This window comes from Xenopus laevis, chromosome 8L (genome assembly GCF_017654675.1).
Source record: "Xenopus laevis strain J_2021 chromosome 8L, Xenopus_laevis_v10.1, whole genome shotgun sequence".
NCBI lineage: Eukaryota > Metazoa > Chordata > Amphibia > Anura > Pipidae > Xenopus > Xenopus laevis.
Genome location: NC_054385.1, coordinates 101,846,662 through 101,871,850, shown reverse-complemented (window position 1 = coordinate 101,871,850; position 25,189 = coordinate 101,846,662). Strand labels below are relative to the sequence as shown.

Sequence of the window (25,189 nt, the reverse complement as noted above, 5' to 3'; positions counted from 1 at the left end):
CCTTCTACATATAGTTATTCTGGGAATCAGAACCCATCCTGAGCTGCTGCCTATGATATTCCTTGCCACAATCATTATAATTGTGGCTGTGGAGTTCCCCAGTGTAGCTACAGTAGCCTGCAGAGCCAAGCGTGGAGCCAGCGCTACAATGAAGCCAAGTGAGCGATCACTCTCACTTTGGTTTTAAATAGAAATGGGTATTGAGCATGGTATAGACATAGACGGAAAATGGTTGGGTAAGCAGCAGGGGGGCCCACAGACACCTAGACCCACTGGGAGTTTTTTATAGTATCCCAGTGGGTCAGTTCCACACTGATTCTGGTGTATTATGAATATCAGTAACAATAGCTACTAAGAAGTACATTTCATGCAACCTCAGAGTTCTGAGATATCTTTAAGGGATGGCAGATAGGGTACTTTGTCACCCATTGGAGATCTCTCGCCTGCAGATGACATAGCGCTTGAAAATACCTTTCTATCTGCATTGAATGTGTAAGTGTAATTAAATAAATATCTGGACGAATGCAGGGGGTTGTTTTATTCCCATAATACATAATATTTTCTGGAATGAGGCAGAGAGGGTATGAAATATCAGAAGGATGAGAACTATGAGAAGCTGGCAGGTTGCCCTTTTGTATGTCTGGTAAGTCTTTCTACACTTAACTCCAAATCAGGACAAGACCGACTGGAACCTGTTTAGGATATGTTTAGTGTAAGGAGAAGTCAGCAGCAGTAGCATAAATATATGAAAAGAACGAGAGTAACTATAGAGGGAAGCAGAGCTAAAGGTGGCCATACAAGTGCAGATTAAAGCTGCCAATATCAGACCAATTTTCCCACCCTCAGGGCCGGATTTACTTGTCTGGCTCCCCGAGGTGCCAGGTCCTAGTGCCTACCCAGTTTGGCACACCACCCCCCTGCGACCGGGCGAGCGCCGCGCTGGTTCACCGAGGAGCTGCTGCTCCACTTTGCTTAGTATGTGGCTGGGCGGCATGCCGCCCCTGAAAGTTTGCCGTCCTAGGCCCGGGCCTTTGTGGCCCTGCCACAAATTCGGGCCTACCCACCCTAATAACCCTGTCAGAAACTTGAGGCGACTTCGGAAAACGAAGTGCTCCGAGTGCCATCCCGCTGGCGATTTACATTCTACCTGGCAGGAGGCAGTTTGGGTAGATTAGTTGCCCTGAAGAAGAGGAGATTTGTCGCATGGTGACTAATCTCCCCGAATTTGATTGTGTGCCCTGACCCTTAGACTAATTTGGCATCTTATCTGTCCGTGTATGGGGTGTTCCAACGGGTCTCTCGACAGGTCTCTCTGATCAATATCAGGCCAAAAATCGTTGAGGACAATCGAGGACCGCATAGGTTAGTTGATGTGGCCCTTGTCCCATTGGTACCCATTTCCTTTGTTGTAAACTGATCATTTGGCCCCAGGGCCGAATGATTGGATTAACCCAATATCACCCTGCCTTTGGTGGGCATATCAGTGAGTATATTGGGTTAAGATCCTCTCGTTTGGTGACCTTTAGACAGGGAGCAGAGGCATCTGCCTAGTGCCAACCATCTTGGGAAAGGGTGTTGATATTGCAGCATATGTTTATAGTGGTTTATTGCTGTTTTATTGTCGAATTACAACAAACTATGTGTAAGAATAACAGCTCTCAGGAGCAAACTGAGCATGCTCACGCCTGGGGCAAGGAGGTTTAAGATAAAGGCAGGAAGTCTGATACAGAAGCCCATGTGTAAACAATAGAAGGAAAGAAATGCTGTGTTTCTTTTGACAGAGCACAGCAGCACTACTGTACTGATTTACTGGTATATTTAGGTGGACAAATAGTTTAGGAGTTATAATTCCCACATGGTGTAAGCAGCAATAACTTCTTTCTCTTAAAAAATAAAAAAATGTTTTTATTACAAACGATATGGCTGAAGCCCCAATGCACAGTTTCTGTCTGAGCCAACACCTCAGGGCACAGAGTGAGACTCTCCCTCCCTCCCGCGGGCTCAAAGAATTGAGCTCTGAGCTGCTATTGATTGATGGCTCTCATAGCCACTAGCTGAACTCACAGCCATTCAGGGGCTACAGCCAATCAGGTTAATGGGTGAGGTGGGCAGGGCCGGACCGCTGCTCCCCCCTCCCTTTCCAGGCAGAGAGTGATCTCTCACTTAGTTACATTGTAGCGTTGGCTCCACGCTCGGCTCTGCAGGCTGCTGCAGCGACACTGGGGGACTCCACAGCCGCAAGTACAGAAATCGCAGCGGGGAATATAGGCAGCAGCTCAGGATGGATCATTATGATTCCCAGAATATCTATATGCAGCAGGAGGACGATTGGGACAGGGACCTCCTGCTGGATCCAGCCTGGGAGAAACAGCAGAGAAAGGTAAGATCGCTTCCCCGGCCCTGTATTCTACACATCAGCCGAATGCTTCCAATCCATGATCCTCCTGATCTGCCCCAGAGATGCACAAGCTGCTGGGTTCAGCCATCACATCTATAAGGAACTGTTAGTGAGATCTCAGACTTGTGAGCATCAGGCGGGGCACACCCAGCAGGTATAGAGCCACACTAGCCAGCTTGCGACAGACAGACAGACAGACAGCAGCAGGCACACACTATTCAGTGGAAGCCTCTTCTGCTTCTTGCCAAAGACTGCTACAAAGATAACCTTTATGCTACAAAGTATAGAAACACTCTCCCTCTGACAGACAAAATACCTGCCACATTTCCACCTATGCATCACTACACTTGCTCAGTATGAAACTTGTGGTTGTTCATCTGGAACTACAACTCTCAACCTCTTTGGGACATAGGGTTGGACAAGCTGCAAATCCATTTTGTTCATAGCTGCTCTGGAAACAGAACTAAATGAATCCTCACCATTCACATATATCTGTTGCATATCATCCTGAAAAAACGCAGAAAGTGTGTGGTGTAGTTCTGAAAGGCAGCTATAGAGCAACTGTCATCTGCAGCTCCAAGGTTTTACTGACACTAATGCCTGTAAGATAGTCTCACTTGCACTAGACTTGGGAAATCCAAATTAGAGGGTCTCCTGCTGTAAACCTCCCAATATCTTAAGCGTCCTGAGAACTCTTTTAATGGCTTGAGGGCTGTAAGTTAGACTCTAGACTGACCACAGCTGGTTCCTAACTAGTTTCTATGGGTTACTACCCTTCTGTGCTTTTTCACCTTTGACAAGAAGTGAACCCTGAACCCACCAGAGTCTAGCAAGCAGACAGCTTATTAAGACAATCAAGCCTTGGTGTGCTAAGGCCAGCCAGTCCCACTCCCGGACGGCCAGGTTATTAAGGACATGCTGGCTTTCACATGCTGACTGGTGCCTCAAGCCTTTAAGCTGGTTTGCCAGTACTCGGGTAGTGATGCACTTTAACCCTAGTCTGCTAAGACTGCTGAATGAGGCTGGAGTGGGTGGATGAGATGCAGTTACCTGGAACTGTACCTCGGAACAGCTGCACTGCGAGCAGATCAGCACTGTGTGTCGCATGTATGACTTAATCTATAATTCATATGGCCTGTGCAAATGGGTACATAGAATGCCTTATATAGATTTGTTGCTGAGAATGTGCTGTGTGTTTGTGTGAGTTATACCAGCCTAGGGGCCAAATACGCCTCACAAGAGCCACTCCTTGCTTGTGCCACTGGGTTAATTTAATTAAGCAATGAGACCTGAGGGGACCATTAGCAATAACTACCTGATTCCTTGTAATTCAGAGTGCACGTTACCAGAAAAAGTTGCCATAATGTGATCAGAGGGCAGGGGTGCTCCAGTCTCCTCTATCATTGCATCGACCCAAATGGGTTTGCAATGTAGTGTGATAGTATATATTTGTAATGAAAGCATCAGACCATGCCTAGAGATCTAGGAGTAAAAACTACTTAGGCATCTCTTTCCTGATTTGCTGACACAATTAACAAATCCTATTTCACTATTGCCTGTAGGAAGGTGTGTGTATAATCCATTGGAATGTTAATGAAAGATGCAAGGAACCAATCAGAATGCACATGTAATTAAAAGATAAAATAACTTAATAACCCTGTGAGTCTAGAAATAAGGGTGCCTATTCCAACGTAGTTAAACAGCATTTTTACAGGACTGGCCTGTGGGAAATGCACGGGGTGGGGAGTGTTAATTCTGTAACAAAGAATACAAAGAAGGCTAGAGAAACATTAGGGCCATCAGGGGGCAATAACAATCACCAGGAAAATCACATCATGTTCATGGGCCTGCAGTAGGACAGCACTGAATTAATTCTATTTACATAGGAAATGGACTATTTTAGACAGGAGAAGCATAGTCCCAGTCTGTACAGAGATCCCATGAGATACTCACTAATGAAAACCAGAATGAGCTCTATTCCTGATATGCCTGCAGGTTGGAACTCTGCTTTTATAGTATAGACTGGGCTGTGCAGCAGTTTATACAGCATGGCTGGGAAACCAGGAAAGGGCCCCATTCTGTCCTTAAGATCTTGTTACCTACAGCTCCAAATACCCCCATGACCAAGTAATCCAACAAAAAAAAAAAAGCCACTCCTGGTAACTGTAATTTCCAATTTTTAATCAGAATTTCCACCCTTTTAGAGCAGAGAGCACAACTGCACTTTCTGCACTAGTGATGTGGCCCCCTCGACCTGCACAGAAACTCCAAACATTAGCTGTAGGAGAGTGGCACCGGACAGTTTGCCTGAGACAGCCAGGGGCAGCAAGTCACCTCCTGGTGATAAATTAACATAACTTGCTGATGCTATATAAATAAATGACGACAATGAAGACTTGATTGACCCTGGTATAAGATTTAGTCCATGAACTCTTGTAGCAAGCACAGGGACCACCAGAGGGCAAACTTTTTGTCCTAAATCTTAAATGTAGCATTATTTTACAGTTGTGTAGCTTTGAATATTTGAAATGAGTGGTTGGTTGACAAGGGTACCTAATTAGAGGAAAGAGGCTTGGCTCGTTCAAGAGTAAGAATGAAGGAGGTGTGGCGGTTAGGTGAGGCTTGGTCAGACAAATGCCGCAGCCTGTGTCTGTGGGCTATGTACAGTGAGAACAGCTTGAACTGATGCAACTAAAAGCGAAATGCTTTTGACCTGTTTTATAAAATGTAAATATAAAATAACTAGTGGTTCATGTGTTTTATCTGTTACAGTATTTCATTTTCCACTTTATCTCTGCTAGTCTATAAAGCTATGGCTGTCCATTCTTCAGCCCTTCTGGGAGATGTACTTTAACAAAACCATAGATCACTCAAAACAAATATAAAGTGTCACAATTCCCCTACTGTCTGTCGCCTATGCCTCACAGCAGCCACACCTATTTGCACCCCCTCCTAGAAAGCTGTGTATGGTTTTCTGGGTAGTGTCTTAAAAAGTTTAGGTGTGAACTCTTGTCTGGTTTGAGCCAATATAACAAGCAAGTTTGTCAGCAGATGCATAAAGGAATAAATAAGGCACTGATTTTTAACTACTTTATGTTCTACACCAGCCCCACACCACCGTACCTCGCTGTCAGTAACGTAACTACTGCTGGCAGGGCCCGGATGCAGGATTTGCAGGCAGGCCCCCCACCTTCCGTTCCCGACAAGATCTTCACTCCAGATTTGGGTGAAAATCTGCCAGATTTGCCAAAGATCAGAGGCTCCAGCGGGCCCCAGTAGTTCCGCCACTGCTCAGCTTCTTTTGCATGTTAAAAGAAAAAAATAAAGTACCAATTCCACAGATAACGTTAAAATGTCTGGCCCTTTTGTAAGGGTAAAGGTGTATGATACACTGGTGAACATTCCAGGCCTCCACATAGACACAAGTGTTTTTTTCTTTGGTAGGTATTGATCAATTTCCTTTATATATATAAGTATTTTGCGCTTGGTACAAGAGCTGCTTGGAAAGTTCTTTATAATTAATCTAAATATTTTAATTTGATATCTAGGCTCTGTACACAATAACATTTTTTCTTTAATCTATATTCTGCATTCTATAATAATCTATAAAAGAAGTAGGTATGTTAGCTTAAGTGCCATGTAATAAGAGGGACAGAAGAAGGAGGTCCCTGCCCGATAGAGCTTACAGTTTTAGTGCTTTACAATGGAAAAAAAAGAAAAATAACACCAGTAGTTTGTGCCATAGTATTATAATAATAAATTAACTTCTATCGTTCATTAACATCCTGGCCATTTTTTCTTTAAAAAAATATCTGTATTGTTTCTTGTATCTGTTTCAATGGAGACTGATTTAAAGAACATGTATTAGCAGCGCCGGATTTCTTTGCCGGCCACCCCTAGGCCGACCAGACGGCCGCCCGGTCCTATCGCCAGCCTACACTTCCCCTTCCCAGCGCGCCGGCGACAAAACGCTGGCGCAGCTGGTGTAATTGAATGGGGACGCACACGTCCCCATAATGTGGCTGGGCGGCATGCTGACCCTATTTTTTGCCGCCCTAGGCCCGGGCCTATGTGGTCTTGCCACAAATCCGGGCCTGTGTATTAGTAAACAAAGCTTTGTGGGCAAAATCGAGCATAAAATGCTTTCAAGTATATGCTGAAAGCTATGCAAACTGGTGGAGGTTTATTAAAAAATATTTTCATTGTTGAGAAAAATGTATGATAACAATAAATGTGTCAAAATGTTGATTCTGGCCAATGTTCTTTTTTGAAGTGCCCTTAATGGGAGTCTGTTGGGTGTAGTGAGCTGTTGACACTGTAACAACAAGGCACTGGGGGTGGCCATTAGTTTCCTATTCATATTTGTGGTGAAACAGCTATGAGAGCTGACAGTTCATTTTAATGCTGGAACCTAGCCTGATCCAAGGAACTGGAAGTTTTGTGCCTGAGCACTGTTGTCGGGCTATTTAATTAGATAGACGTGGAAAAGTAAAGTAAACTCTCAGAATCCCACTGGGATTTGAAGGCTGTCAAGTATACTAGAAGTTATAGTTTTGCAGCATCTGGTGGACCACCACTTGTCTGTTGTTGGTAGAAGTTTCGCCAAAGCTGCATGCTGAAGATTATGGTTCATATTGTGTGGTATTTATGTGATTAGTGTTATGTAAACCTCTTGCTGGCCTGGTTTTAAACAAAAACTAATCATGTTTATTCAGTATTTATAACCGATCCGTAAAATGTCTCTTTTATATAGATAGTGGTTGTGACAGGAAGTGATGTCAGCTTCTAACGTGTTGTAATAGGCAGGAAGTGATACAGACTGAGGCGTTAGTATTTAATGTACCTGTGTTGTTAACAGGGTGCTTTAGGTAATTCTTTCATTCTTGACATGCAATGAAAAGCATTCAATGAAAAACTAGTGGCCTAAGTATAGTCGCACATTTGTTATTAGTATAAAGGCAAATAAAGGTTCTCTGAGTACTTGATGTGCATGTGATGCTTCACAGGCAATGCATTACACATACGCGCAGCCATGGGCGAAGCCAGGGGTGATATTAATCCAAAGCTAACTGGGGCAGAGGGTATCAGTGGAAAACCATTGTGCCTTTGTAGTAAAAAAATAAGTCTCCCGTTGCTCCTTAAAACAGCATATTTACTTTATTTTGTTTGTTTCTAGTGCGAGGCTGAAGAGGTGGGTGTTTGTTTATATAAGAGATACAAGATGTCTGCCATGAGGGAGCAATTAACAAATGCAATGCAAAATCATGATTGTAAAGAAATAGCTAATTTGCGGGAAGCCCCTTCTGACTGTGTATATGGCTACAGAAGGCAGCGTTTGGCTGTCAATTTGTGCTATGATGAGCAGTAGTCTGAGTAGGTGGCAGCTGAATCTGATGATTGATAGTAGGTGACCCTTTGTATTGGCTACTGTTATATCAACACACACACATGCATTTTTGAGCCAAAAACCACCAGTACCAGGTAATTTCTATTAAGATCAATGACCGGTAGCGTAGACAGTTTTGGGCTTCCTCTGCTGATATAAAGAAACTGACCAATCTGACATTAGCTTGATGTAAAGAGAAAGTTTTCCCTTTAATGCAGGTGTTTAGTGTGTTGTCTCCCAAGACCAACGACAAATGTTTCCGCTTATAGTATCCTTAACATCTGCTGTGAAGGGAAACTGCCATGTATCCTGGCAACTGAACTGTTAAGTCTATTTCTGTTTTTATCTTCTGGAAGCAATCAGTGTGTAAAAGTCATGGGGCAGGAAAAGGGTAATGAAACGTGGATAATTTTCTGTATGTGGTAAATCCACAGGTCAGAGAAACACTGCAGATCCAGTATATGACTCTCACTATCTCCTAGCACAACACACACCTCTGTTCTGCTGCTAGCAATGCGAGAGACAGGGGAGAGCAGAGTCTGTAAGTTGTTAACAACACCGGGGAGGTGGGGCCCAGCTTGCCACCCTAGAGGTAGCACCGTCCTTGTTTCGATTGTGACATTTATATAAAGAAGTGCTTACTGTGTGCTGACACTGCTGGAAACAGACGTACCTTAGTGTGCATTGTGAATGCATGAGGAAGCTTTGGAGCATTTAATCCCTTGCAAATTCAAGAAAACCACAGTCTGCTAGCATTCAATAGGTGCAATGAATATGGTGTTATATATCCCATTAATCATTTCTATTAATGCCTCCAGTTTCAGAGAGGCAGATATTTACTGGCTTGCATTGCACACTGGTATTACTTGTGTCTAAATATGAGATGAAGAAGTCCTACTGGAAATTATTTATAAATATATCTGTAGTTTGTAAAAATGTAATATTAGTGTCTCTTTGTTGCTAAACAATCAGGGTCAGCCTTTGAGGTGTTTGGCCTGTGTGACATGCAAGCTGGATATGGAGCCACCAATTGATTTGTTTCCTTCCTTCAGTATATGTGAAACATATACCTGTACTTAAAACACAGAGCACTAGGCCTGTTTAACTGATGCTTAGTCCCTAGGGTTCAATACCTTACAGTAAAGTGGTTATCATATAAATAACGAGCCGGTGAGTATATAATAGAAGGGAAGATAGCGCATTAAAAGATGTTTTGTTGCTTTTTTTAATAATTTAGCAGATTTGTTAGTATTATGCATAAAGTTTAGGTTCAGGAAATAAAATGCTGAAAACCTTTAATTGTTCACACCTTCAGTTTTACTTCTCGTTTTTTGTTTTTAGGACATAAATAGAGTATAATTTTCACAGCTGCTTGAACATCCTACCAGTGCCAACTTGCATGCTGGCATTTACCAGTAGTTTTATATCATAACATTGATTCAGCTGTAGTACACTTTTGCAGTGGAACACTTAATACCTGTACTAGTTTTGATATTTTTCCTTAGCTATTGTGGAACAACTAATCTGAAAACAGAGTATCAGGGGTGCTGGGACTTTAATGGCAGCTAGAGGGAGGATTTCTGAGACCTAGAATGAACTTGGCCCCTTTCCCCATTACATGTCTGAATTAATAGTATTTTGTATGTATTTGTATTTTAGTTTATGTTGATGGCTGTATGTTCTCTTAATCTACTCTTTTACTGTACATTGCCATGGGTACAAGTAGTGACATGTGAATAAAAATATACATAGATAAATACAATAAATGCACACATTTACTGCATATACTTACAGAGGCGTGCAATCACTCATATAAATTCCTGTTGTCAGTGGAGTTTAAAATCTATTTTGTCTATGATGAATCATGGGCAGCTTTAGGACAATCAGTTGACAATGCTGGCTCTAGGGAGTTCATTAAGCTACCCTTATGCTCAATGTGCATGGCAGGAAACTGCAGTGCCTAGAGAAAGCCAACACTAACATTCAGATATTACCTTGAGCCATTATCCTATGTTATACGTCTTAGCTGCAGTGCAGTTCTATTTATAGAAATGTATTTCTGTATGGAGGGACCAAGCTCTGCATTCATATAGAGCAGGTACGGACAGTCTTGGCTTATCAAGATGCTCAACTCCCAGCATCCTTCTAAAGGTTAGTATGTGTAATGCAACATGAGGCAGCCTGTCCCTTATACAGAGAGACCATAGAAGTACAGTGCCTGAGTATACACTGCTTCTGATCTCTCTCTGCTTCTTGTCATACCTCTTCCACCTCCCCTTTTATGACTTCCTTTTAGCTGATCACAGCAGCCTTGTGGGTTTTGTCCCGTCTGAGTCTGTGGTTTAGGGCAGGACTTAAGCAGCTCCCTTATGTCCAAAAATGGAAATCTTCGTTTTTTTTTAAACTTCTATTAAACTGAAGGGGAGGAGGTTAAAGGAGGAGTGTTCTACTTACAAAGCCAAAGGAATCCTGTATTAGATCACTCTTTGGAATTCTAAGCCCTGAAACGCAATGCCTTGAGTCACAATATTAAACAATTCATTCTTACATTGCAGTGCAGAAACGCCATATGTGGTAGTTCAAACATACATACTTCATGGGGATCAAAGCCAGCTTTGTAGCATAGGGTTTTTTTTTGTTTTTTTTTAAGACATTGCTGGAATAAGTTGATTTTTTTTGACTTAATACAGAGACAGAACTATTTTCTCTTTTTAAATCTCATTAAGATGTTGTTTTAGAATTGTATGAGATACAAAAATATACAGTGTACAAAGAAAAAACAAATACAAAGTGAAATAAATTACAGTATGTCATGACATCAGTATTACTCATATGTCTCTGGTTCAACTGACCGTTAAGGCTATTTAATAGTAATCCACACCCTACACCTTTTTTTTTTTTTTTTCTGTGAAAGTGAACCTTACCTTAAAGGGGTGTAGATCTAAAAATAAAATATGGCAAAATCAACTTTTCAAACAATGTAGCAAAATCAGCATGCATGTTTCCTTATGCTGGCTTCTGTTACGGTGTTTCAAAGTTTAGAACCATCAAGGTAGAAAAAACCAAGTGACAGACAGACATACTACTCTTGATGCAATTACATTTACAATTAACTGTAAGGTGCCCATAAACTGGCAGATCATGGCAACAGACACATTTGACTGTTAGAACATTGGATTGTGTAGGACCCAAAAACCCTTCACAAAAAATATCGGATAAGGGCTCAGTCAGATAAATACAAGTTTAGGTGGAGAATCTATCCAGTCGGCTAGTGGATGAAGTCCTCAGCAGACAGGCCCCCATACTATTTAATGTTCGGCCCCAGGGCCAAATGATCTGATCAGCCAAGGTCTTCCTGTGTTTGGCCAGCTTTATACATTCTTCCAACATTTTAGCAATCAAATGCTCTTGGAAGAACCATCTTTTCATAGAAGCATATTTTTCAATGCAAACTGCCCAACAATATTGGCTTGTTTTTCAGGGAGCACATTTGAGATTTAAATCTATATATTTTAGCAAAATTCACATTTCACATTGTGCTCAACTGATGATTGTATGCATGTCGTAATCTTCCAGCTATTTAGCGTGCAGCCATCACTGAATAAATTGTTTGACCAACTTCTAAACAATGGGATATGTGCAGTTTGGGCTTCTATTCATTTAGACAGCTTTATGTTGTGTATAGAATGAAACTATAACCAGTTTGGTCTGTTAATGATCTGGAGATATTTTTAGACTAAACTCTTTAGTGTGTGTGGTCTTCATAAATTTTATTTTCTTCTACTGTACATCTATAAATGTTACCCACTCCCCTGAAAAAATTCCACCTATCCCAATCCATTATGTTCCATCCTATGTCTTTGTCCATGCTACGGACTGTCTCCTAATGCATGTCCCTTACCTATCCCTTTATGCATGCCACCATCATATGTAGCTTTTTACTGCACAATATTTCCTGCAAGGACTTTAGATACAGCTGCACTTTTCAGCTTTGATATGGCTGACCGCAGAATCCTCAATAAAGCTGGGGCATGTCTCACTTTAATACCCTGTGGGTGTTCATGTTGACAAAGTTTTACTACTGGTGCTGCTCTGACAGTATCATCTATAGTAAATCAGTGTTCCAGTGCCCATGCCTCACACTACAACAAACATTCCAGCTTCTGTGTTTGCACTTTTACTGTGGGCACTGCAAAAGCTTTGTCACTTTAAGTTATACGTAAATGACACATTCTGTTATAAAATGTTTAATCCTAGCAACAGTTCATTACAAAGAAATGTATATCATTTGGGCAATAATGATGCAATCTAGGCATTTTGAGACCCTATTTCACCATTTAATTTATAATTCGGCTGAAAAAAATCCAGACCCTCCATTATCAAAAGGCAATTCAACACCAAAATGAATTTAGGCTGTAGGTTGAGAGCAGAGTACCATGCAGACAGTGGCCTGGGGTGGGGGACATGAAGAAGTGGCAGGACAGAGGGCTCAGTCTGAAAGCCAGCTAGGATGAGATTTGCTATCTCAAAGTAGTATCTCTAAAAGTCCAGCTTGAGGGACTATTAGGGTGAAATTTAGCGTGGATACTTATTTTCATAAGCTGGATATTCTTGGAACTGTGGCTAAATGACTGATACCACTAATACTTTCCTATATCTTTAAGCTAAGGGTAACCCTTACCAAAGGCTAGACCTAGAAGGGCGCACTTGAAAAGACTTACCCAAAAGAACTAAATTGTATGAAAGACACATTATTATTAGGCTTAAAATCACAGACTACATTTACAGTAAAAGAAAAGGCTGTAACAGAAAAGACCATTAAAGTTATCTACAATATGATAGAATTAATACTGGCCATTCTGGGAAACCTTTGCTTTTTGGTCAGCACGTGATATGTGGATTTAACAACTATGGTACAATGACTGGATGCTCATTGTTTAAGTTATTTGCCCCAAAACAAAATGTATTTATCTTCTACCACTCACCATTTAAGGGATTATTCTTCATCCCCACTTGTTGTTGAAATTATAGGATAGATTAGAGGGAATGCTTAACTCTGCCTTTCACTGCCCAACCTATTGCTTTTAGTAAAGGACAGGTCGTTCGGATCTTAACTACTCATTTCCTAAGCGGAAGTACTTGTCACCTCCCAAAGCAAGATGCCATTACAAGCCATGCCATATGAATAGGCAATATGGATTATTATCTCTGGCAACACATATGTAAAAGTGTACCTGGGACATATTGGAATGACACAAAACATGTTCATATTGCACCACTTGAGTACTTTTACAAGTGGACAAACCATCTAAATTGCCTTTCATATTAACACACACTAAGGTCAGGTATAGAGAATATGCAGACAGAGAAGCCTAAAGGTATGTCATCTAAAGTAACCCAGTCATGGTAAAGAGGTGGGGTTTACATTTGTACAATCGACTGGAAGTTAGATGTTTCCCTTCCAAAGCACAGGCTAATGAATATCACTCATGGCATGGACGTCGATAAAGGATGTGAGTAATTGTATCTGCCAGGACTTGTATAGTTATATAGGTTAAACAGACTATTGAGGTTCCGCCAAAACTAAGAACAACTCTCAGACAGTTCCAATATTTTCCTGTCTGCAAAGTACATTAAAGGGGCAGTATACCCCCTTATTCAACAGGAGTGCACTGAATAGGACTTTGCCTTAAGCTGCAAACAATTTTACATCTTAATACATCAGTTGTTCCCAGACTGTGAGGCCTGCCCCCTTGGGAAGTCTGTAGTAAAAGCTAGATTGAATCTGCCTAAAGGCTATTTTGGGTGAGGTTTGGGGACAATGGCTGTTTACGCACCTAGATATTCTTGGAAGCCCAACCTGAGGGTCAATTACATGAGATTTTTAGTAAAGCCTTTCTTTCCTAGATATTTAGGGCTGATAACAGTAATGTTTTCATAGATATGTAACCTTGCTAAGGTCTAAGGGGGACCCTAGACGAAATGTTTGACTTTAAAGGAGAGCTTGAAGCAAAACTCCAAAAGCCATTGCATTGCGTGATGAATGCGCTTGACATGATAGGAAGCAAACAGCTAGGCATTTGCTTCTAAACTCTAAATACTTCCAGCAACTTTCTGTAAAATGCCACAGTCAAAAGACCTTTGCACAGTTTTGGAAAGGTGAACCTCCCTAACAAATAACCCCCCCACTGAGTCTCCAAATAAAACAAAGATGTGTACCCTGAAGCAGCCATCCCACATGTACATACATGGGCTCAACTGTGCTCACAAACAGATGTGCTCCCATCCACCAAACTGGTGTTAGTTGCAGTTTGTACAAGAAATGTGAGTAAAGCAAACATTCTTTTGAACAATTCCAAAAGCAGACTAAAGTTTTTTCAAACACCCACACAGAGAGAGTAAAAAAAATGACAGCACACAATGCCTGTCGTGTTATGGCTACTGTTTTTGTTAGACTTCCATTTAACCACACCAGACCACTCAGAGAGCTGGGCGTAGCCCGTATTACGGTTTAAGTGGGGTATTAACATAAGATAAAGATCCTGGAAGACTCAGGGAGGGCAGGAGTATTGGGCAGCCAATGCTCCCTGGTTCTTAGCTTCACAGTAATAAGGGACATATTATTCAAGAAATTTTAAGGAAACCTATTTAATTAATTATGACTATTTTCTACTTTAACACATGCCAAAACATAAAGGTTTAGTATAGGTGCTTTGAGTTGGCCACGTGCAAGCAAGATTTAGCTGGCCATTTTGATCCAATCAGCCAGCAATCCCTTGGGTTATTTACTGAGAATACGTTAAGGTGGCCATAGAGACACAGATAATATTGTAAGAAAATTTGTTTATTCGGTGCGTGTATGGCGGGAAACGAGTCGAGAAATATCGGCAGAAGACTTGGATATCGGTTGGCTCGTCGATCTGGCTGGATGGAAAATATTGATCGGCCATTGTTAGTGCTGAATCGTCAAATACGACGATTCACCTCTACACGTGTTTATTGAAATGAACAATCTTTTGGGGAAAGATCTTTTCCAAGAAAGATCGTAATTGTTACGTCTATGGCCACCTTTAGATACAACCCATTTCATTTGTTGGCCGAGGAATGTTACCTATCTGTTAATCAATATATGCATAATAATATGTGTAAGCGAAAAAGGATGGCCACAGACTTTCCTGCAAAATTGACTATACATGGCTGGATCGAACTGCTCAACCTGAGTGGTTCACCTTCAAGTTAACTTTTAATATGTTATGAAAATTTCTTTTTATAGTTTTTGAATTATTTGCCTTCTTCTTTTGACTCTTTCCAGCTTTCAAATGGGGTCGCTGACCCCCATTTAAACAACAAAAGCTCTGTAAGGCTACACATTTATTGTAACTGCTACTTTTTATTGCTGATCTTTCTATTCAGGCCTCTCCTATTCATATTCCAGTCTCTTATTCAAAACAATTTATGGTTGCTAGGCTAATTTGGACCCTAGCAACCATACTACTAGAACTGCAAACTGAAGAGCTGCCACAAGTAATGAAAACCAATTGCAAATTGTCTCAGAATATCACTCTCTACATTATACTAAAAGTTAATTTAAAGGTGAACAAGCCCTTTAACACACATTTGACTATAGTTAGGTTGACTAGACAGGACATTTGATTGATGTAGCTTCCCTTTAAATATTCTCCCAATACCTGTCCAGCTGTAATCTCATAAACTATAATTGTATTCCTATGGATACAGACAGCTGCATCTTCCCACTCATTATAGACCGGAGATTTTTCTTTCCTGCTCATGACAGAATCCTTTTGAGTCACTATAGCAAAGCCCAAGGTACAGACTGATGTAGAAATGTAGAAAATTATGTCCATGCAGATGTCCCATAAACTTCCAGATTCCTTAGGGATGGATCTCAGATAGTACAGATCCATTCAATCAATCTATACCTACAACTGCAGGACAATGGTAGACCCTACATAGGCAAGCACAACACGTTTCCCAGTAGCAGACTGGCAAATTCTATAAATCAGCTCTAGCTTGATTGGCCAAATAAGTCATTATAGCACCCACGCATGACAATACCATTGCCCAAATTGGTCCATTGTTTAATGTATGTGCTTAAAATCAGAGGCTGATGAAAACAAAGCACTAACCCACCTGGAGTTGATTACATTATAGACATTTAGCCCCATATACCTAATCAGTGACCACATACACTGGTTATAGAGTAGAATGCACTGCCAAGACCTTTAGTGCTGCTCTTTAAAGAGAGGCTGGAAATCATTTAGGATTATGATGTATAATTAAACAAAGAAAAACACTGATCCAGGGATAATAAACTAAGAGACACACTGATCCAGGCATACTGTCAGATTGCCATGTCTCCAATCTAGAATTCATTTTCTTCAACCCAAAATTAGAGAACGGATTCTGCTTTTGAAATTTCCTTCCTCTTGATTAACTACTGAGTTCTGGGTAGGTATACTGGCTGGTAAGAGTGGATAGTTATACTGGTTGGTCACACCAGATGGGTATACTTCTCTTCTCATTCTTTCTTGCGATGGCACCTAGGTATCTGTCCTACTCTACCTAAATAATGGGGTTCAACCAAGTATGTTTTGCCCATTGACTAATGTTCCTGCTATTTCTTGTAGGTTATGTGCATAGATGTGCAGAGGATAGATCCTGAATGTGTATATAAAATGTTGCGGTGTCCTAATATGTGCTTATGCACTAGCACACAGCTAAGATGGGGTCAGGGACCAACACTACTAAAGAGAGCCCTGTTTGGAATTCCTAATGTGACTGGAGTGCCATTAATTTCGGCATCAATAAAAGATGTGCTTCAGTTGCACTAAAGTAAACAGGCCAGCAGCTGTATTTTTATTAAGTGCTCAGGTCACATTATTAGGCATGTGACCCCAAACTCAACGGAGGGAAGACAAACATCATTTGAGCTGATCATTTATGGTGCGTTTATGCAAAAATAAAAATCTGTCCAGCTGTTGCTAACCATTAAAGGGCCGGACAGAATCTTAGAAAAGAAAAAAATATTTCTGTAACTTCAAATATTAATAAATGTGTGATAGGTGGGAATGTTGTTACGCCTACATGCCTCCCCCCACCCACTCCTCAAAAAGCATGGTGGATTGTGCCCTTTTTATGTGCTTTGCAACCTAGCTTGAACGTAGTAAATAACACCTTAAGTGCTCTGCTAATAAATAATAATGGGGTCTACAGAAGATACTGAGGTGCACTCTACATACGTTTAAGCAAGATTGTTGGTGTGGAGGCCTGGTGCAAATATTTTTTGCCTGAGCCTGTAGGGTTTTAGTTAAAAAGCGTAGTAGATGATGGTCAAAGGGAAATTACCCCAGCATCAAGAATGACAACCAAATATGGGCTGGTGCTCAACTGCACAAAAGCCATTTTCCCCTCCGTGAACCTCGATTTGTATATCCAAAGGTCACTCAAAAACAGTCTGAAGGAAGGACATCCTAAAACAAGCTACCGGATTTCTTTGTCCTGTGTTTATCTTATGACCTCTCCCCATTGCTGCAATATAAACTTACATTTATACTGGCTGGAATTAAAAAAGTAACAAGTGTAAACAAGAGAATTCCCAATGTCACGCACCCTTATTAATGATAATGTTCAAACCACCGGAACTCATGATATTTACTGAAAGCACGGGTGCTGAATAAAGCAGTTCCTGCTAGTGGAATATTAATGGTTTTAATTTGAAGATGAGTTATTGCTTTGTATACTGAGGCCAGGACTGACTGCAGCAGTGCTACATGATATGGGGTCATGCAATAAAATCTTATAATACACAAAAGCTATGAATATCTTGTAAATTATAGCCTTATAAACAGTGAGTTCTGATGTCATTAGTTATAAACGGTGAGTTCTGATGTCATTTCTGTCACATGACTCACTGAAATTTGTGTATTATAATAAATAAAGTACCCCCAGTTGTAAAATATGAGGATATTAGGAGTTACCTCGGAGTTCCATGACCTGTATAAAAACACTCGGCCTTCGACCTCGTGTTTTTATATGGTCATGAAACTCCTCGGTAACGTATAATATCCTTATATTTTACAAGAGGGGGTACTTTATTCACTATATATTATGCCTGCATCCTAGTGACAATACAATTTTAAAATTTTGTGGGCTGCTTAAGGCTATCACAAACTTTAGAAGCCTTTATATATTTATTATATATTTATGTTTTTCATGTAATTTGGACGTGGGGCATTGATTTCAACTGTCCTTTCCAGTGCAATGCGCAATGACTTCTCTTCTGTGTTGCCTGTACTCTCAGGCACTAAATAACCAGTTAATTGCACCTGGGAGCATGGCGAAGCTACAAACGTATGGCTCATTTACGAAGGAGAATTCCAGCTCTGTCACTGCTAAAAAATGCAGTATTGCAGCTGTATGAAAATTATGATCTAACATATATTCAACACAATCCCTATTCACTGTAAAGTAACAGAGGAGAGAGCATTACTCTTTAATAGCTTTTTATTGCTTATTCCCTCCTTCCCCTCCAAAACAGATATTCTATGGAGCTATAGCAGCCTCACAGTGGCTGGCCAAGGATCCAGGAAGCTTTTGTTCAGGGAAGCTGGAGGCAGCAGTGCTGATATATTTGATCTGATAGAAAGGAATGTTGGAAGATAAAGGTGCATTTACGTGAATGGCATGTTGGAACATTCCTGAATGTGTTGTAACAGATGAGCTAGCTTGTAAATTGGACAATTAGAGGGTATTTCAGCCCCAAGAATTGCCTTACAAGGGAGAGCTTCCTGGGATAGTAAAATAGTCTTTTTAACACTTTTATGACCATGGTGCAAAAGTACTTTCCATTTCCAGTCAGGGACTCGGCATGCAAGTGAGTGGCACTTCCCTTAGTGATATATTAGAGTAGAGGTTCTTTATATTACTGTCTATTGGGCTTAATGCCTGTGCTGTCCTTGCAGATTGTTCTGCTTCTTGCTGTTTAGTTGTTTGTGCCAATTGAATCCATGATATGACCATAACTGATATCTGCCATCCTGCCCTAATGCGCATACAGGGATCTTATCTTATATAGACCTTCATCTAACCCTACTGCATCACAGCTGGACTGTTTGGACAGATTATTAGATTTACTGCTGCCTGTTCTTGCTACGTACATAATTATAATTTGGCCAAAACCTTAGGTTGCAGAAAGTGCTGGGATTTGCCTGAATCTCAAACCAATTCCTTAACTATTATTAAATAGAAATGGATAAATGTCAACAAATGCCAACATATTCCACAGTGGTATCAAACATACAAATTGCATACAAAAATGCAGCTGATACAAGAAGGCTCCTGCTCAAAAGAGCTTACAATAGGCACCATTTCTTTTTGCATATAATAAGCCTTGGTTTTAAGCGCTACTGTTTCATTTGCACTGTTCTTTTACCTCTTATCTACATCATTATGGTTTAAGTTTTTTTAAAACACACATTTGTGCTTTCTTGCCCCTCCCCCTTGAGTTTATGATGAACTGTACAAACGGAATAGAGTTATATAAATATCATAGTTATGGTGGGAATGTTTAAGTTAGGAAGCTAGTGACTTGCCCTTTGGTATCTTGTAATAAATGTACTGAAAGCTAGCTCTTCTTCTTCTGTATAGACCGTGTGCTCAGAGTGAAATCCAGCTGTTAAAACCTAGCACAGGGAAGCACAATCAAAAACTCCACCGCTTCTGAATTTCAGCTCCTAGCAGTCACAGTTAATTATAAATAAAGCACAGCAACTCCCACCCACTAACCACAGTGGACATATAACACAGCCCTCTTCATTGTCTGCAATGTGCCTGCCATTTTGTGTATTTAACATTAATAATAAAAAAACAAGTTATGTGATAATATATCATTTTTCCAAAGTTATTTGAAATTTGTTGGAACAACCAATAGATAAACATAGATAAAAATGTACCCAGAAGCCAAATTATTTGAGTCCTCTTTCAGCTTTATTGTATTCTACATGTTTTATTCAGATAAAGCCATAATTAAGATTTATGGAAATGCTTTACTTTTAATGCATAAAAGGTTGGGCTCAGAAGTGAAACTGTGGATTCTGAAGTTGCATCCTGATGTTTAACTTTGGGATTTCAACCTTCTGCCCATGGTGTCTTTACAAACTTTACAAACATTTTCTCAAATCTCCTTCTCCCTGGATTGAGTGGGTACTACTTTAAGTGCCTGAACAGCAACTTTTGCTATTAAAATTGCAGAGATAATGAGATTATGCTCCTGCTGGCGCCAAGAATTCTGTTTGTGGTTTTAGCAAGTAGTAAAATGTGTATTACTGGCAGAAATATCCATAAGCCATGGAACCTAGATTGCATTTTGGTGAACTAATAACATAAATAATTCCGTATTCCAAACTTTTTCCATGCTGTATTTATCACTTACATGCAGCTAATCTTTTAGTGATTTCCCGTGTAAAGCAACAATGCCAATTACCGATATGAAAGAAAGCATATTGTGCTGTACATGGTGAAGCCTGCACCCATCTAATAGCTCTTGGCATCCAATCAGAAAGTTGCATTTACTGGCCACCAGTTGGAAAGCAAATATCATAAAATAGTTGGTATAAGTTACTAGACCTGGTAATGGATTTACAACAGTACCCTGTTTTTTTTTTTATTTTTTCACCCCGTCTTGATTTTGCCGCACTGTGTGTTGCCAATGAAAACCGCACAGATTTGCTCAAATGAAAACCTTAAAATCTAGAAACTGTAGCGTCTAAGTGACGTTTATGATATCCTTTTAAAAATAATTAAAAATATATAGGACTACAAACTGGGCAAAACCATCACACCAATGGTCCCGGTTTACGTGGGACAGGCCTGAGTTATAAACCACTTAAGAGCCAGGGCTTCACAAAAAAATAGTATAAAGAATGAAATGCATTGGGCGAATTTGAGACAAATTTTGGAAAATATGACAAACATCGAATATAAGGGTTAAATATAAGAGAAACTGAAAAGGCAAAATACCTTTAGTAGCCTGCCCTCTTACTGCACAGAGAACTTTGTCACATAATCAGATCGTATGTGGGAAGGCGGACGATTGTGCCAAACCCTGCGAGATTATTCCCACGTATAATTAACTCACAGGTTGCCAAGCAACAAACAAAAGCTGGTTTGAAAATTGTTAAAGGGCCACTAACCCTTTCCTATACTGTACAGTACTCAAGCAGTAGAGCTTAAAGGGCTATTAACACCAAAAGCTGAAATGAGTATTATTTATTACCATATAAAGTTCACCACTTTGGAGCTGTATTTATGTCCAAATAGGAGCAACAACTAAAGCTGGCCATAGATGCAAAGATACTATTGTATGTTTTTCGTACCATGGCAAATGGTTTTTCAGTCGATTGGACAGGTTAAAAGATTTATATGCGTTACTGATAATATCTCTGCATGTATTGCCTATCTGATGATATCACTTTTATTTGTCGGACAAAACTTTCGTATGATTGCTGTCCGTCAATTAATGGCATTGTGTGATTTCTTCTCTTTACTACTTTATATATTTATAATCTGAATGTGTATTTTATCAGTGAAGATAGAAAATGCTTTAACATGCCAGTGAGGATATAGACCCAGCAATCTACATCCCACACCACTTAGTTGATGATAAGCGGAGATAGTAAATACATAGTATTTACTGTGACAACCCCCACAATTCGATACTGTTAGGACCAGTATAAAATTCAGTTATTGCTGGATACACTTAATTCCACAGTTTATTTTTTTGGGGACACAGTGCATAATATATACAGCAGTTCCAATGCTCCTTCATTGCGCTCACTTGGCACTGATATAAAGTGAGGAATCTGTAACACATCACATTACTATATATCCCCATTTATTCAAGTATAAATAGCTGCAATCAGTCTACTACCGAAGTCTCCTATCCCTACGCCCATGGGGCTTATTTCAGCCATGCAAGTTTGCATTTTTAGACCAAAGATGCCCTGTGTATAAAGGGACAGCCACTGAAGTAAATGGCGGATGGCAAGGGCACAATCGGGAAGTCAATGGCATTTCAGTACTGGCAGAGGAACCACTTATTGCAACATTAGCTTACAGGGGTGAGGTTGCAGCTTTTTGTTGTCTTTATGCTGCAGCTATCTGCTGAATAACATAAAGCTATCTAGATATTCTAAATGAATCCTGGTTGCAATATTCTGCAATGTCAGGTGCTGTGAACTACAGCTACAGAAAAAGGCCTCTTCTGCTATCATAATAAAGCGTGCACGGGAAGACACTTGGCACTGCCCCAGTAGCACAGCAGTGTGCCTATTGTGTGTGAAATTATATGGAGAAAAGCCAAAGGTGTATTTTAATACACAGGAAATTGACCGATCAAATTATCTTTTAACAGTAAGCTGTACCCTGTACATTAGGGAGGGTTGTCTTCCCCATGCATAAAAATGTTCTTGTAGTTTCTAAGCATTTTCTGTAGAATGCTGATAGCTTCTGTCTGTATTCTTTTTTTTTTTTGGTCTGCTTGCCAAGGACAGGAACCACATATAGTGATCATTAAAAATCTCATTGTTTGACATGTTTTTTCAAGGCAGACTCTGTCGACATGACACAATTAGTATCCTTGTGCTCTTAATTGCTGTGGTCACTAGAGATGTCGCGAACTGTTCGCCGGCGAACTTGTTCGCGCGAACATCGGGTGTTCGCGCTCGCCGGAAGTTCGCGAACGTCGCGCGACGTTCGCCATTTTGGGTTCGCCATTGTTGGCGCTTTTTTTTGCCCTCTCACCCCAGACCAGCAGGTACATGGCAGCCAATCAGGAAGCTCTCCCCTGGACCACTCCCCTTCCCTATAAAAACCGAAGCCCTGCAGCGTTTTTTCACTCTGCCTGTGTGTGCTGAAGAGATAGTGTAGGGAGAGAGCTGCTGCCTGTTAGTGATTTCAGGGACAGTTGAAAGTTTGCTGGCTAGTAATCGTTTTGATACTGCTCTGTTATTGGAGGGACAGAAGTCTGCAGGGGTTTGAGGGACATTTTAGCTTAGGTAGCTTTGCTGGCTAGTAATCTACCTTCTACTGCAGTGCTCTGTATGTAGCTGCAGTGGGCAGCTGTCCTGCTTCTGATCTCATCTGCTGACTGCTGCAATAACAGTAGTCCTTGTAAGGACTGCTTTTATTTATTTTTTTGTTGTTTTACTACTACTACTACTACTACTACTATAAGAGCCCAGTGCTATTAGTCTAGCAGTGTTGGGGAGTGGGACTGGTGTGCTAATCTGCTGCTCCTAGTAGTTCAGCAGCACCAACTTTAATTTTTTTTTTTTAATATTCATTTTTTTTTATTTTACTTTTTTTTATTTTACTACCGCTGTAGTAGTGTATAAGTTGACCTTTTAGGCATTATTTGCCCTGTAGGCATTATTTGCACACTGTTTTCTTCAACCCGCCATCGAGCTGTGTGACCTTGTTCCCATTCTGTCTAAATATCCATAATATTACCGTCTCCAGAAAAAACACCGGAGTCACTTTTTTCAAGCAGCATTCATATATTTTACGTAATCCGTATCCACCGCTGTAGTAGTGTATACGTTGGCCTTGTAGGCATTATTTGCACACTGTTTTCTTCAACCCGCCATCGAGCTGTGTGACCTTGTTCCCATTCTGTCTAAATATCCATAATATTACCGTCTCCAGAAAAAACACCGGAGTCACTTTTTTCAAGCAGCCATAATATATTTTACGTAATCCGTATCCACCGCTGTAGTAGTGTATACGTTGGCCTTGTAGGCATTATTTGCACACTGTTTTCTTCAACCCGCCATCGAGCTGTGTGACCTTGTTCCCATTCTGTCTAAATATCCATAATATTACCGTCTCCAGAAAAAACACCGGAGTCACTTTTTTCAAGCAGCCATAATATATTTTACGTAATCCGTATCCACCGCTGTAGTAGTGTATACGTTGGCCTTGTAGGCATTATTTGCACACTGTTTTCTTCAACCCGCCATCGAGCTGTGTGACCTTGTTCCCATTCTGTCTAAATATCCATAATATTACCGTCTCCAGAAAAAACACCGGAGTCACTTTTTTCAAGCAGCCATAATATATTTTACGTAATCCGTATCCACCGCTGTAGTAGTGTATACGTTGGCCTTGTAGGCATTATTTGCACACTGTTTTCTTCAACCCGCCATCGAGCTGTGTGACCTTGTTCCCATTCTGTCTAAATATCCATAATATTACCGTCTCCAGAAAAAACACCGGAGTCACTTTTTTCAAGCAGCCATAATATATTTTACGTAATCCGTATCCACCGCTGTAGTAGTGTATACGTTGGCCTTGTAGGCATTATTTGCACACTGTTTTCTTCAACCCGCCATCGAGCTGTGTGACCTTGTTCACATTCTGTCTAAATATCCATAATATTACCGTCTCCAGAAAAAACACCAAACAATGCCTACAAGGTCAACGTATGGCAGTTGTTTAAAGAGAACAGTAGATTACTAGCCAGCAAAGCTACCTAAGCTAAAATGTCCCTCAAATCCCTGCAGACTTCTGTCCCTCCAATACAGAGCAGTATCAAGCAGATTACTAGCCAGCAAACTTACTATCATCTGTCCCTGAAATCACTAACAGCTCTCCCCCTACACTATCTCTTCCAAGCACACACAGGCAGATTTTTCAGATACATTTTTGCCCTTGATCCCCCTCTGGCATGCCACTGTCCAGGTCGTTGCACCCTTTAAACAACTTTAAAATCATTTTTCTGGCCAGAAATGTCTTTTCTAGATGTTAAAGTTCGCCTTCCCATTGAAGTCTATGGGGTTCGCGAACCGTTCGCGAACCGCTCGCATTTTTGCGCAAGTTCGCGAATATGTTCGCGAACTTTTTTTCCGACGTTCGCTACATCCCTAGTGGTCACAGTTATTTTCTATTATCTGTCTGCTGTGGATGTAGTTGATAGCTTATATCTTACAGTCTCACTGCTGTGGGCACACTTAAGGTGGCAATATCTAGTTAAATGGTCATGCCCTCCTTCCCATGCTGTGGGCCACTTAGTATCTTGAGCCACTCCTTCCCTCTGCTATGGAGCAGTTAGCACCCCAAGCCTTTTTGCTTGAGTTGTTTATATTTTGATTACTCTGGCACGTTTACAAGGGAGCAGCCAAGCTGCTGGCTATAGCTCTGAGCTATTATTGTTCTCACTATGTAACGTGGATTGCTTTAATTCCATTTATTGGATATCTGCTTCTCCTTGCAAAGTCTAGTTCAGAGCTGGAGGATCCACGTGCCTTAACCATTAGTTCAGCCTTGTGCCAATTGTTCCACCTAAAAATAAAAAGACATGAAATATTCTCCTATTTTATATTCAGCTA

General features: G+C 40.6%; 1 protein-coding gene across 4 annotated transcripts in view; it reads left to right on the top strand.

Annotated features, from left to right (window-relative positions):
• The first annotated feature begins 2,158 nt into the window (after nt 1–2,158).
• The window catches only part of actn1.L (actinin alpha 1 L homeolog), a 58,157-nt gene continuing 35,126 nt past the window's right edge, over nt 2,159–25,189 (top strand). For 2 of the 4 annotated variants that reach the window (XM_041571979.1, XM_018228789.2), the window contains exon 1: nt 2,160–2,380. In XM_041571979.1, the coding sequence (XP_041427913.1) occupies nt 2,282–2,380 (99 nt within the window). In that variant the 5' untranslated portion in view covers nt 2,160–2,281. 4 annotated transcript variants of the gene reach the window in all.